The following is a 14,722-nucleotide window of genomic DNA, read 5'->3' as shown; positions in this document are numbered from 1 at the left end:
CATCAACACCAACAACGCAGAATCAAATGAAGCCTTTACCCAGTTTCACATTATTGACAGAAAGATTGGAAGTCAATATTTTTGGCTCTTTGCCAAAAATAAAGTAATTGTTGCAGTATACAAGTTTTGTTTTAGCGTGTTTTAACCAGCAGGTGGCGAAAGACTCCACTGTTTCGAGGAGATAATCGAAACATAAGCTTGGTCATCTCTGACGTTTTTCTTTCTTACCCTAAACAGTATTAGTTAATAACAAAATAAAGTTTACAGCTTCTCTTTTTGCTTCTTTACGCTACTTTTATTAAGTTGGGATATTTTATCTTTATCTTCATTTGATAAAGACAAATGTCTTAATCTGAGGCTAAAGACATTTAGCTCTCATAACTAGTAAGATTTTATGCAATTATGTAAATTATTTCTTTACATAATTGAGTTTATTTCCACGGTATTCTCACTTTAACATATCAGTTGAGTAATTTGTTCCTAAATGGGCGTGTGTTAACTGGCGACGTTGTGACGTATCTCACAGTGCCTTCGTTTTGTATCACACTATTTGGTCCGTGGGCGGGGTTGTTCCAGTTCCCTACAGTTCTCTATGAACCGCACGGTGAACACGGTAACACACAACAAGCGCACCCATAGGAGTTAGACAAGAAAATGCTGGAGACTGTTGGCGCGGATGATAGACTACTACCTGCTTTCAGAGCAGCAACAGGAATCGAGGGCAGATTCACTGTCCTCCTGTGTCTAGTGTTTTATCGTCCCTTATAGGCTTTAGGGGCGTTATTAGAAAGGAGAAGTAACTGATGCAGGTAGTTAGCATTTAGTTTATTATTTTTGAAAAGCCGTCTATCGGAGCTTGCTTTGCGCAGGCAGACGGAAATAGCTGAAAAATGCCTCCCATCGAAAAGGACACCGGCAAAAATGAACTCAAAACTAAGATACAGAAGCTTATCGACTCTAACCAAGTGGTGGTCTTCAGCAAAAGCTACTGTCCGTATTGTATCCAGGTAAGTATTTTTTGCTTAACCTAATTGAGTAGACCTTGCTTATTAGCCCGGGTCGGAAACTTCGATATTTCACCCGCGAACCGTATGGGATGGGCTCAGCCTAATTGCTGGAGCTTTGCGTCGATGCTGCCACTCGGCCTCTGTCTCTTTAAGACGCAGTCCAAACTTAATATAGTTTATCTGCCTGTTCACATCTCTAAACGCAGTGGTTAATCTGAAACCGAACAAACCTCGTATTCGCTTTGGGGAGTCTAAATGTGGCAAAACTTTTGCTTGCGTAATGTCTCGCTCTTGACATACCTGACTATTTTTTCGTTTTTTCTTTCTTTCTTTCTTTCTTTTTTTTAAAAATCTAGGCTTAAGACAACCTGTTTTTGCACAGGGTTTGTCTAGTAGTGGGAGTCAACTGTCCGCATTGTTGTAGTCACGTACCATAAGGCATATGTCACGGCATTAGTTTGCATATTCTATAAAAACAAAAAAAAAACAAAAACATCTTGCATCTTGTCATTAATTAATGGTAACCTAAATAAAATATGAAACTCCTCCAGAAGAAAATTTTCCTGTAATTCTAGTTTTCTTTAGGATGTAGTAAGTTGATTTTTTATTTCATGAACCATTATCAGTATTTTTATTTTATAAAGTTTCAGGGCTAACAGTATTATCCTGATTGATTATACCCAAATAATATTTTGGCTACATATTCAAACCTAACAAGCAAAATAAGTTTTTACACTGTAGCTGAAAACCTCAATGTATGTAATATAATGATATAACACACAGAAGTCCATAAGTGTGAAGCAAAAAGAAACAAACTTGATTATCAACATTTTTTACAAATAAGTCTTTAAAAGTGTGGCATGAAGTTGTTTTCATCCTCTCTGTTAAGACTTGAAGCGTTTTTGGGAACTCTTAACAAATGTAAATTAAATGTAAAAAAGTCCTTTTATTTATCCCAAAGGGAAATGAAATGCTGTTGTAGCTTTCTATCTTCAAAGTATATTCATTTGATTTCCATCTGGAATCAATAAAATATTTTGAATTTGAATTGTGGATGGGGCTGGAAGGATCTTCAGTAGCAGTCAGTGTTGCAATGCATCTATAGACGTCTCTGACTAAAGATTGTGCTGTTCTGGATGACGTCATCGGTCGTTACCAAGCACTGCTGATCCGCCATGCCGCTCCTTTTAAATCGTCTGGCTGTGTTGTGAGACTCTGAATCAGATTTAGGTCTTGATTTCATCAAGGTCATTCTAACACTTAAATATGCCGAAGCGATTAGTCGGATAAATCGCAGTGAACCAATTTTTTTTATTTTATATTTATTAAACGAAGACAACTTATTTTATTATTTCTGTTTTTTGCTCGGTGACGTCAAGTGCTTTGAGAGGTTTTGTCAGATAAGATTGATTATTATTGTTGACTTATTTTTGAGGAAATATCTACAGAAGAAAAGAACAATTTTATTTCTGCCTATTTTTTAAAATAACTTAAAATGTAGGAGTTTTGTGGAAGCACTTTTTCCCGTCACTGTAACTGGGAATATGAATCATGAAGAAATCTTAATCTGACCATATTGTCCCTTCATTTCAATAAAATGATTTCCATAGCTTCCATCTTTAGTACCATTTAGTTTTTTTTGGACATCTTGAGTCTCTGGAAAATTGGAAAAAAAAAAGTTTAGTTTTGTATATAAAAACAAATTGCCTAATTTCTGCACAGTGCTGCAGGTTGGTAGGACTGTCATAACAAATTTTACTGTATAAATTATCTCAGTTATTGCGATAAACAATAATATCATTTTGAGACTATTTTGAAAAATACTAATAGTAATGCAAGTTCACTCTCACAAAAAAACAAACTTTAATTTTGTAAAGATCACTGCAACTGGAAGATATTTAAAATATCCAAAATTACCAAATAACCTAAAACGACATCCAACAGAAGCATAAATGAAAATGGATTATGAAGTCTCTGTAAACAGAATTACCCCTCAAAAAATATGAATCAACAGAATGGAAATCATCGACCCAATTTTAATTCATCATTTGATTAAATGGTACTGTGACAGGCTTCCATCTCGGTTCTGTTTGGTTCTGGTTCTGGTTCGTCTGTTTCCATTAGAAACGGATCCCTTTTGAATATTTTCATCACTCATAACATGTTTTTATTTCAAAGTGTAAACCTGTTTGTGTGCAGGTGAAGGACTTGTTCAAGGAACTGAAAATCGAGTTCAACGTGATGGAGCTGGACCTCATGGGTAAGACTCGACGTTTTGACCTCACTTCAAACCTGATACTGACCTTTGAACTGGAGAAGGGCCAATATTAATATCTGTATCAGTCCAGACATTAAATAAAGTATTGTATTTGTTCTAGTCTGAATCAGAGCAAAAGCTCCAGCATCAGATTAGGATGATGTGGTTTGTTGGACAAAAAGTATCAGCTCCTGTTTCTTGTTTTCAAATGCAGACAGGGAGCAGTAAAAACCTACCAAATCTACCAGAATCAACTCAGCCTGTAGATTAGTAGATGGATGGCAGTTTTGTACAGCCACTCGCTGAGCTGTGATTGGCTGTTCTTAATTTGGGTGAAAGTTTGAGCCAATCAGCAGCAGTAGATGCTGCTACATGGCCGCTGTGTGTTACATGGATAGTGAGCGGTCACATGACAGACAAGTTAATCATGATCTATACTGTCTGCATGCTAAGTGAGACATCTCTGGCTGAACATTGTTTTAACCTTTTTCAATTATGCTGAGAGCAGAGAGTTGGTTAATGGAGCTGCTTCCACTAATTAGTTTACTCTGCTGGAAATGACCGTTCAGCCATGACAACATGACTGATGTTCACATCCTTCACCAGAACTGTTTCCGCTCTGAACTCCAGCTGACTTTCAGATGAAGAAACAGTTTTTTGTATAAATGTTAGCTGTCAGTTTGAGAGCACTGATGTGAGGCGTTCAAGCTGGCAGATGAACATTTCTGGTCCAATACTTTGTTCATCCAAGGCTGAAGCAGGAGATGAAGCAACTGCTGATGACTTGATAAACTTCCTCCACCCGGGCCGGTTGTTGCACACAGAACTATTTCTTAACTCCCACATCTGTGTTGACATTTTGGCTGTCGACTTTGAATAGTTGGACGTCTATAGGCCTGTCCCAATAAGACAGCAATCAATTAATGGCGCGATAAATTAAAACAAGCTCAACAATTTCTATTTGTGTGATTTAAGGTTTTTCTCTTTTTCTTCCAAAAACTGTATGATAAAAGTCTTCAGTCTGGTGTTTTGATCTCAACCAGACCTTGTTTTGAAGGACAGTCATGTTGACAGAGACTTTATGATTCATTTTATTTGTTTTAGAAATGTAAAACTTCTTCCATTTCCTATGTTAGATGTTGATTAGAATTTAAAGTGTTCTTGCATTACTATTCCATTAGAGTAATATTACTAGAAAATGTTCTCAAAACAATATTATCATTTGTCACTGCAACTTCTGGGACAATTTGTCATCCAGCAAAAATGATCTAGACCTCCATCTATATTCCTGCTCTTATTTTGAAGGAAGTAAAGACTGTTTAGGAGTTCTGTTTCCTCTTCTTTATTTTCTTTGTATTTCAGTAACTTTATATAAAACAAGAAACGTAATGGAACAAAATATAAAGGGTGTCACTAGGTAGAGAAGAGTTTGTTGTTCTGCTGCTCTAAGTGTTTTGCATTTTGTTGGCACATAATCCCAACAAACCTGCCCCACACTGACACATGACCTTTTTGTCCAGAGAATGGATCCAACTACCAGGAGATGTTGCTGGAGATGACTGGACAGAGGACAGTTCCTCAGGTCTTCATCAACAAGACGCATGTTGGTGGTTGTGACAAAACCATGCAGGTGAGGGTCAAATGACTTCAGTACAGAGGGTCCTATGTGGGGTTTGAACAAGCCTGACATCCCTGCAGCTGTAGCATGTGGTTTATTGAGAAGCTGCCTGAGAAAAGGCAACAGATCAGTTAGAAACCAGCTTCAGTCAGCTGTCTGAATTCATGGTTAACTTTATAAAATAACAACTGAATGGCCATCAGATCAGAAGCCAAATAAATCAGAGGGTTTACCTGAAACTGTGGCTGGAAGACATGACTAAAAAACTTATCATGATGAAAGCATTTCATACCAGTCGATATTGATGATTGTCAATAATTATTGATTAGATGTTTGATTTAAATATCTGAAATACTGCCAAACTGGTGATTTAATTTGTCTCATTTCATCCAGTTTTTTTTAAAGTTTTTCTTATTTAAATTTTTAAGCATTTATGAGATACAGTTGCAAAATCTGTTGCTGTTGCGCAAGTTACTCAACATGTTGTTGCTAGGTAACCAAAGAGTGAGTTAGTTGATCCCACAAACCTTGTTTAGTTTGCTGTGAGAAGTTGACTGGGTAAAATATTTGCTCTGCCAACATCTCCCAGAATGCTGTGCGGTTCTGGATTGGAGTTTAGTAAATGTAAATATTCTATCAGATGTATAATCTATTGATTTTGATAGTGTGTCTAACTTATGTATATTGCTGTTGATTGGTTAATAAGCAAACTTTTGAAATGTTGCAAAGAAGAAGTTGGTTTGGTGCAACTCAACCAGGTTACACCGTGTGATTCACCAGATGTTAAAGTTACACATAATTCTACTTCCTGTAATACACAGGAAGTAGAAGCTGCAAACTAGCATGGTCCACTGGACATTGTAACTGGAGTTTCATGCCTCTGGTAAGGCACAGAGCATTTGCTACGCCAAGACTTCTTGGGTAAATCTCTTTCCCCGTTAGCTCTTTAGCTCTTGTCTGGAAATCAAGCAGATTATTTTGAATTTTGCCGTTTTCTCAACCTTTTCAAATCACATTCTTCAAAATGCACATAAAAAACCCAGCTACAGAGTAGTTTAAAACCATCTGCCAAACATATTCCACTCCTTATAGACTGAGTGTAGAGTCCTCCAACTTCCTCCTAATTGATTTGCTTTGCTTTTATCTGCTGCAGCAAAACAAAGTGTACCTAAAATTGGAAATTGAAGAGAACGGGCACAAACTATAAATGACCTTTGTTTCTCAGTTCCGTTGTGTGAAATCTGACTTTTTATTTTTTATTTTTGTAACTCAGTGGGATGTAAACACATGGTTGACTGTTGTAGTTGTTCCATGCCAGTGTAGTGTGATCCTCTGGTTTTCATTTGACCAGTGCATTGTGGGAACTTTGTGTTCATGTTTGCATCAGGCTCACAAAGATGGCAGCCTCCAGCAGCTCCTCAGTGGGGAAAAGGAAGCGTACGATTACGACCTCATAGTCATCGGAGGTGGATCAGGAGGCCTGGCCTGCTCTAAGGTGATCTAGTAGATTCTGCTGTTCTGCTGCGGTTGCTAGGCTACTGTTGTAGAAATAAAATGCCAGCAATCTCTTGAGCCATGCAACTTTTAGTGCACTGTAAAATCTGATTTAGAAGAGGATTGAAATATGCAACTCAATGACAATAACATTGGGTCTACTGCTAACAGGAAGCTGCCATGTTGGGAAAGAAGGTGATGGTGTTGGACTACGTTGTTCCCACACCAACAGGGACCACATGGGGTGAGACGCTTTGACATAAGCCCAACTAGTAAATTCTCTCATGGGCAGCCATTGTTAATCTAAACCCTGTTGTCTTCCTCAGGTCTCGGTGGAACCTGTGTGAACGTCGGCTGCATCCCCAAGAAGCTGATGCACCAGACGGCCCTGCTGGCTACAGCCATCCAGGACGCACGAAAGTTTGGTTGGGAGTTTGACGAGTCGGGTGAGGCTGCTGACTGCTGAGGTCCCATCACCCAACCGGTCTCTGAAAGAGGAACCTGGCTTTAACGACGTTTGTGTGTCTGTCTGCCTGCAGTGAAACACAACTGGGATACCATGAAGAATGCAGTCAACAACTACATTGGCTCTCTGAACTGGGGCTACAGGGTGGCGCTGAGGGACAAGAACGTGGACTACGTCAACGCCTATGCAGAGTTCATTGAACCACACAAAATCAAGGTGAATGGTGGATAGTTGTGGAGTCATGCATCATGACCTTTTTTAATTTTAGGCCACAACAATCACAAAAAAACATTGCAATATCCTGGAGGGTGTGATTATTGGAGTTGTATGATAAACTAAGTAGTCAGTAACTGAGGAGGAAAATAATACATGAACTAAGGAACCTTAGGAACCACCTGCACAGATATTCAGCCCAGTTTACTCTGGCACCCCTAAATAGAGTCCACTATGAACATGAGTTAACCAAAGTCATCATGAAGACCAAGGAACACAACAGACATGACAAACACACACACACACACACAGAAAACAGTGTTTTACATCTTGTCTGTGATCAGAGCTCTGTGGTGTAAACATTTTAAATGATTTTCCTTGTTCTGTCAGGCAACAAACAAACGAGGGAAGGAGACGTTTTACACAGCAGCCAGGTTTGTGTTGGCCACAGGGGAAAGACCGCGTTACCTGGGAGTCCCTGGAGACAAGGAGTACTGCATCACCAGGTGAGCACACACACACACACACACGCACACACACTCTGTACAGAGCAATTGGGGAGGTGGGGGTGCTCTGCCCAGCTGTCAGTCCTGTAAATACAAACCCTTTATTATTATAATTAAAGGTGGACTCTGTCTGTGTCTGTCTGGTTCACCCATAGTTCTGTAGTTCTGGAGGCTGTGCTGTCCCTTGATGCCGCCTGCCTGTTTTTCTTTTCCCAGTTTGAAATAGTTTAGACAACTCCAGTAATTTTGGGTTTTTTAAAGTAGGACCCTATGCCTCTAATTCCAAAAGAGATTTATTTTTTTTGGCTGAATTTCTAAATGTCTTTATAAGCCAGTTTAAAACCATTGGCTCAGCTGCAGTGTTTTGCTCTGTTTTAGTAATGCAGGTCAGTGGACCGACATCCTGCTGCTTTATGAGCTCAACATATAAATCCCATTTTTGCAGTGAAGTTTTTAAACATTGCTTGGCCTTCTAATATCTCTAATTGTTCATGAATCTCATATAAAATGGTTTGCATATCTCTAGTCATGGTTTGTTTTATTAATACAGGTGGATTAATAAAATAAAAAACTAACATCAGTTACTCATATTAGTTATGTATGTAGTAAGTCCACTAAATAAAACTGTGAGCAGGTTGGTCATGTGGTATTTGTTTGATCATTTCATATTGATGCAGCAAAGGATTGTGGGGAGTTTTAACTGAAGCAGAGAAGCAGTGGTCTCATGTTTTCTTCCCCAAAGTTTAGTGAAAAGTGTTCATATCTGTTCTTGGCCATAACAGGAACAGAAATATTAATATTGGGTATTGATATTAAATTACTGTATCTGTTCATCCTTATGCGTTATTTAAGACAACAGACCAGAAACGTAAACTGTTTCTGGTCTGAATACATTCACGTTTTTAGCTGAATGTATTTAGTTAATAGTATAGATACTTTTGTCTTCTAATATTACCAGCTGCTACTAAATATAAATCTTGTTTGAAATGGTTTCCATAACTACAGCCTGCAGATCTATTTAATAAACATCCAGAATGTACAGATAAACTCACTGCTCTTAAACAGTCTTTATGATTCAATACGGAATAACTGACATGTTTGCTGGTGAAGTGAGCCTCAGCTTTATAGTTTCCTCCATCTGTTGAATCTTCTTAAACACAATACAACAAAATGAGATTCAGCATTTATTAGATGAAATGTTTTAAATTACTTAGTAAGTCCTGCTTGCCTATTTTTTTGAGTGTTGGTGTTAAGATGGCTGCTGGTGTTAACTTGGAGTTTGAATTCAGCTTTAAACTCTAGAATATTCCCAGAGCTGGAAACTGCTGCATCATTTTCATTGGTACTTATAAAGTAAGTTACTTGACATTAATTATGAAAGCCAGATTTGTGGATCATAAAACTTATTGTTCTGCAAAGTTCATTAAACATCCTAAAAATGGGGGAGGAGGGGTCATACAGTGTTTTCTAAAACTACTTCAAGCTCGAAATGAGAAACCTAGTGATGCACCGATCCACTTTATTTCAGTTCTGATACCAGTATTTGAGGTTTGATATCTGAGGTTTTATATCAGCCAACACAGGAAAACAAAGGTCAAAGCACAAATTGTCATTGATTTGTTTCAGTATCTGGACTTATACAGATATTGTCAGATATTACAGATACAATACAGAATTAACAGACTGCTAATTCCAGTCTGTTAAATGGGATTTAATGATTTCCTGAGTTGTGCTTTGTGTTGTTTTTGCTCCGTTCACCAGTGACGACCTGTTCTCGCTGTCCTACTGCCCGGGGAAGACGTTGGTGATCGGAGCGTCCTACGTGGCTCTGGAGTGTGGCGGCTTCCTGGCCGGCCTGGGCCTGGACGTCACCGTCATGGTGCGCTCCATCCTGCTGAGGGGCTTCGACCAGGACATGGCCAACCGCGCCGGAGCGCACATGGAGACGCACGGTGTCAAATTCATCCGCAAATTTGTGCCAACGAAGGTGTGTGTATGGGCACATGTCTGTGGTCTCCTTGCTGTTTCCCATAAAACACGTCACTCTTGTATTTTGTGTAATGGAAGTTGCAAATTATCTCTGCTGTTGCAGACTTTGCACTGTGCGTATCTTCTAATTGAACCCTGTTTGATCTTTTTTTTTATTTTCCGAGCTGTGAATAAACATTTGTCTGTGTGTGTCAGATCGAGCAGCTGGAGGAAGGCAACCCCGGCAGACTGAAGGTGACGGCCAAATCCACAGAGACGGACGAGACGATTGAGGACGAGTACAACACGGTGTGTAGATCTCTGATCAGCTGATCAAACATTCTTCACCTTATCAGTCTGTTTGTTTGAAATCTGAACCACTTCCTCCTACACTTTTTTTTCTCCCCTCCCCCTTAATGAAATTCAAACTATTTTTTTCCCTTTCTGTTTAATTTGTCATTACATTTATTTTGTGACCATACAGGTTAAAGTTTGACAAAAAGTTATTGTTGAGTCTAATTTTAGCAGCCTTGCAGCTTCTATGGGGAAGGAAGTGATTTACTACCAGGGTTTTTTTTCTTGTTGTTTTTGTTCTTTTTTTTTTTGTCTCCATTTAAATTCAGCCAAGCCTATGCAAATAAATGAGCCACCCCGGAGGACTTCCTGTAACTAACCGGGCCTTCTGTCTGTCCCTCAGGTGTTGATCGCAGTGGGTCGGAATGCGTGCACCGATAAGATCGGTCTGGACAAGGCGGGGGTCAAAGTGAACCCAAAGTAAGACTCCTTTGCTGCACTGCCTTGCTCTGTGCTGTCCCTTTAAGACTGGATGTACAGTCACGGTGATTCAGCACTTCTGGCTCTGCTGGGGGAGCTGAAGGGTGCTGGGTTGAGGGGGTTGTTATGGAGATGTAAAAGGTGATTGGTCGGTAAAATGAGATTGTCAGCATGTGGTTACTAACAGGAAGTGAACTGCTAAAGTTTTCTGATCAAAACCTTCCCTTTCTTGTTTTTTTTTTTTTGTTTTTTTTTTTTGCTCAGCTTTTCTCTCATGACTTAATCCTGAAACAGATGTGAATGGCCTTTGACTGGACCCCAGGATCTTTTTGTGAATGACTTGGCAGCTGAGCCTGAAGCTGTTCTCAGTCATATGCGCTGGTCTTATGATCATAGTAATATTCAGTCTGAGCTGCTGTGTGTATCAATGAGCCTGTGAAATATTAACACTCTCTTCATGAAATCTACTAGTGTTCAGGCTGACCTTAGACCCAATTTTTTTATCTTTGCTGTGTCATGGTATGCTGTTCTCCAGTGTATAGTAAACCACGAGGATAGAAACTAAAGCTCTGGCTCATAATCTAAATAGAAGCATGTCTGATGCAAATGAGACATTTTACTGAGTTTTGAGATGGAAAGTTTTAGATTCAACAAAAAGTATTAATCTTTTATTTCATTATTTTTGCTTTCTTTTTTATTTGAGTAAATATAAATGTTACCACAAATATCTACCAGCTTTTACTTAAAATCAGACCTTGGAGCTTCCAAATCTGCATTCTATTGAGTTATAAAACTAATCGAAACTAAATGCAGCAAAAGGTTTTTAAAGAAATAGTGACCAAATTATGTTCTTGTTGCTAAGAATAGACAAGAAAAGTAAAAAAGAAAATAAAAAGTGGCTCTTGAACATTTTGAACTTGATGATTTTGTCCCATCCACTAAAATGTTTAGACATCTCTGTGCCCTGTGTGTGTGTGTGTGTGTGTGTGTTTACTGTCACTGACCTGCTGAAGGGTCAATGACATTGATGAGATATGAAATATTGCAACAAAATTGCTAAGTTGGCAACTACAGGGTGACTTTTGTTGACCTCACACATGTAGACGGACCCGATAGTGTTGCATTGATTATTGTGACTGAAGTTAAACTCAGTGAGTTTCTCTACAGTTTGTTAGGACAGGACTCCTTAAATCCTAGAAATGTTCTTTGCATGATGGAAGACTGATTTTGTAATTATCTTTGTGTGTCTGTGAATCTTCAACAAAGGAGCTTTATTTTTTCTACTATTCTAGTTTTAATATGTCTAATTTGAACTACTTGATGAATGTTAACACCTCATTGATGATGAATGGTGACTTGAACTTCTGCCTTTGTTGTATTTAGATGAGTTTTAGTCTTAGCGTTTCTTCCTTCCCTCCTTGCTAACCTGCTGAACTGTTTTCCCAGAAATGGAAAGATTCCAGTAAACGACGAGGAACAGACCAACGTTCCCCACATTTACGCCATCGGAGACATTCTGGAGGGAAAGTGGGAGCTGACGCCCGTCGCCATCCAAGCTGGGAAGTTACTGGCGCGTCGTCTCTATGGCGGATCCACCATCAAGGTACAGCCTGATCTCTAATGCCCGTCCGGGTTCTAAGACGGTGCGGGGCCCCCTGATAAACGTGTGTGTTTTTGTGTGCGTGTCCGTCTGTGTGCAGTGTGACTACGTCCACGTTCCCACCACAGTTTTCACCCCACTGGAGTACGGAGCCTGTGGCCTGTCAGAGGAGAGAGCCACCGAGCTGTACGGCCCAGACAACATCGAGGTGAATAATTCATCAGATCTGATCAGGTTCAGCTGACTGGGATCCTGTCCACTTTGTCTCCTTGTCAAATAAGAGTTCAAATAAAATCCTGAAAATATTTCCAGTGATCATCAGACTAGTTTCCTTTAATTAAGGCTGATTTAAGCAGTTTGTCTCAACATCTGTAGACTTGCACTCATTCATTGTTGTAAGCAGGAAATGTAGCCTTTTTAGAATGACTTTTTAAATATTTTTGGAACATATTTAAGGTGCAGTATGTAACTTTTTTAAAAAGAAAAAAAAAGCATATATACATATTTGCTACAACTGTCACCATGTTGTGACAGTTTGAGGCAGATGATCTGTGAAATGATGGTTACATACTGCAGCTTTAGGGCTAAATGTTGTAGTTAATGTCTCCACATACGTGTCTGACGCAGATTTTTGTACAACAGGTGTACCACAGTCTGTTCTGGCCTCTGGAGTACACTGTGCCAGGCCGCGACAACAACCAATGCTACGCCAAGATCATCTGCAACAAACTGGACAGCGTACGGTTTCAGCAGATTTCTTCTTCTCTCTCCACTGTTCTGTCCACTCAGTTTATTGTTTTCACTGTCGCCTTTCAGGACCGTGTAGTCGGGTTCCACTACCTGGGGCCAAACGCAGGGGAGGTGACTCAGGGCTTTGGTGCCGCCATGAAATGTGGAGCGACCAAGGAGCACTTTGACGCCACCATCGGCATCCACCCGACCTGCGCTGAGGTAAGAGAAGCAATGCAACCTTTTTTTCATTCCCTCTGATTAAAATGTCACTAAAAATTGAGTCCTGAAGCGTAAAAAAGGGATATTTTACTTCCTGTGTGAGCATCCTCATGCTTCTGTTATCGTCTCCTAGACGATCTCTAATTGTCTTAAGAAGACGTTGAGTTGAATTATGGATCAGTTCTATTGTTGTGATGAATAGGGTGCATTAGCTTAATAAAGGAGTAGCATTAGGCATTCATTATGTTAATGTGTAACAGGGCTAATTGCTGCACATTAGGTTGTTCTGTTTCCTTGCTGATGTTCTTTGAAGGGCAATTTTGCTTAGAGACTTTATAATCCATTTTATTTATGATTTAAGTTATAAATGGTTTTCCAGTTGTATTTATTTATTTTGGTTTTTATTTTTGATATTTAAAATATTTTCTGGCTCCAGTGCTTGTATGTTTTTTGCTTTTCTTTTTTCCAAAATGTACATGTATTGGTGTTTTCAGAGGACAAACTTGGATTATGCCATTATCAACATATCACTTGAAAATTGTCTCAAAACAATCTTATAGGCTATTACAATAATTACTGGAACAATAGATCGTTTAGGACAGGCATCCAATGTTTGAGTCAAATGTTTAAAGTTGAGAGAAAAAAAACAACAACTTGGTAATCATGTGTTGTTTGAAGACATTAACACCAACTATGGAGTCTTAAAGGCTACATTTAATTAATTAATGCAATTAAAATAAATCTTAATTTTTGTAACATCTTTTGATCTTTTATCTGTGACTTGTCACTTTATTTGCTGACAAGTCAAATAAAGTGTGGAGTTGTTGGTGTGTAAACCACTAGAGACAGGAAGTAGTCAGAGGTCTGGTGAATTTAAAAACAAATTGAAAGAAAAAAAAAAAAAAGACACATGACCTTATTCTCTCTATGTTTTGACACACTGACACTGTACTTCAAATCGAAGTACAAATCTTTACCTGGAGTGCCAATAATTCTGCCTGCTTCTCCAGGCCTTTTACCAAGAAACGTTCCCATAACGATTGCCTCTTCCTCCTGCAGGTCTTTACCACCTTGGAGGTGTCGAAGAGGTCTGGTGGAGACATCACCCAGTCTGGTTGCTGAGGTTAAACCCCGCCTGTTTAGCAGGCTGCTCTCATATTGGACTCTATCCCGGGGTCAAAGGTGCTTGTTTAGACGTCATACAAAGCACTAAGTGTCTGATGTGAAGGTGGCCTGCTGATCGGCGGGGTTACTCTCCTGGCCTCCATCGGTCTGTCCGCTTGTCAGAGGAGCTCCAGCACACACACCTACGGGAACGTACACGTGTGATTGGAGTGTTTGACGTCCTGGCCCATAACCTAGCATACTTAGGTGGGCGAGGATCGATGTCCTTCTGCAGAGGAACCCGATGGTGGCGCCAATCCTTCGTCCAAACCCCTCCCAACTCTTCTCCACTTCTTACAAGCAGAGGGTGCAGAGCCTGAAAACTGCTTAACGTGTGGCTTTAGTGCATGTGAACATCACCTTCATAATTCCACATGTTTTCTCTTCAATTCAACATCAGTCTGTTCAACATGACCATTTTAAGTTTAGTAAATTTCAAAGAGAACATAATCTCTTCTGAGTCTACAAGCTTCAAGATCTGCTTTTACTATTTTCAGTCTGAACAGCTGTGTTGGCCTGAGTTGTATCAACAGTTAATTTATCTTGTGTGTTCTGCCTCTGCATTGTGTATATAAAGTACATTCAGTCTTCAGTCACTGTGGGACATTAATCATCTGTATAAATGACAAGTTTGTTAGAGTCAAACTCCTCTAGACCACTGTTTTTCCTCCACACTTAATAAAAGTTTTATTCACATTTAACAT

The 14,722-nt window shown here is 39.3% G+C and overlaps 1 protein-coding gene across 1 annotated transcript; it reads left to right on the top strand.

Annotated features, from left to right (window-relative positions):
- Positions 1–642: 642 nt before the first annotated feature.
- Positions 643–14,719, top strand: txnrd3 (thioredoxin reductase 3). Its single transcript, XM_044122311.1, has 16 exons — positions 643–1,007; positions 3,207–3,267; positions 4,785–4,894; positions 6,270–6,377; positions 6,548–6,620; positions 6,703–6,822; positions 6,916–7,058; positions 7,446–7,561; positions 9,323–9,548; positions 9,746–9,838; positions 10,227–10,303; positions 11,750–11,906; positions 12,004–12,111; positions 12,546–12,641; positions 12,720–12,854; positions 13,914–14,719. The coding sequence occupies exons 1-16, from the start codon at positions 891–893 to the stop codon at positions 13,974–13,976; spliced, it is 1,803 nt and encodes a 600-aa protein (XP_043978246.1). The 5' UTR covers positions 643–890; the 3' UTR covers positions 13,977–14,719.
- The last annotated feature ends 3 nt before the right edge of the window (positions 14,720–14,722 follow it).

Source organism: Gambusia affinis, linkage group LG07 (genome assembly GCF_019740435.1).
Source record: "Gambusia affinis linkage group LG07, SWU_Gaff_1.0, whole genome shotgun sequence".
Lineage (NCBI taxonomy): Eukaryota > Metazoa > Chordata > Actinopteri > Cyprinodontiformes > Poeciliidae > Gambusia > Gambusia affinis.
Note: the sequence above shows the minus strand (reverse complement) of the source record. Positions and strands in the feature narration are given on the sequence as shown.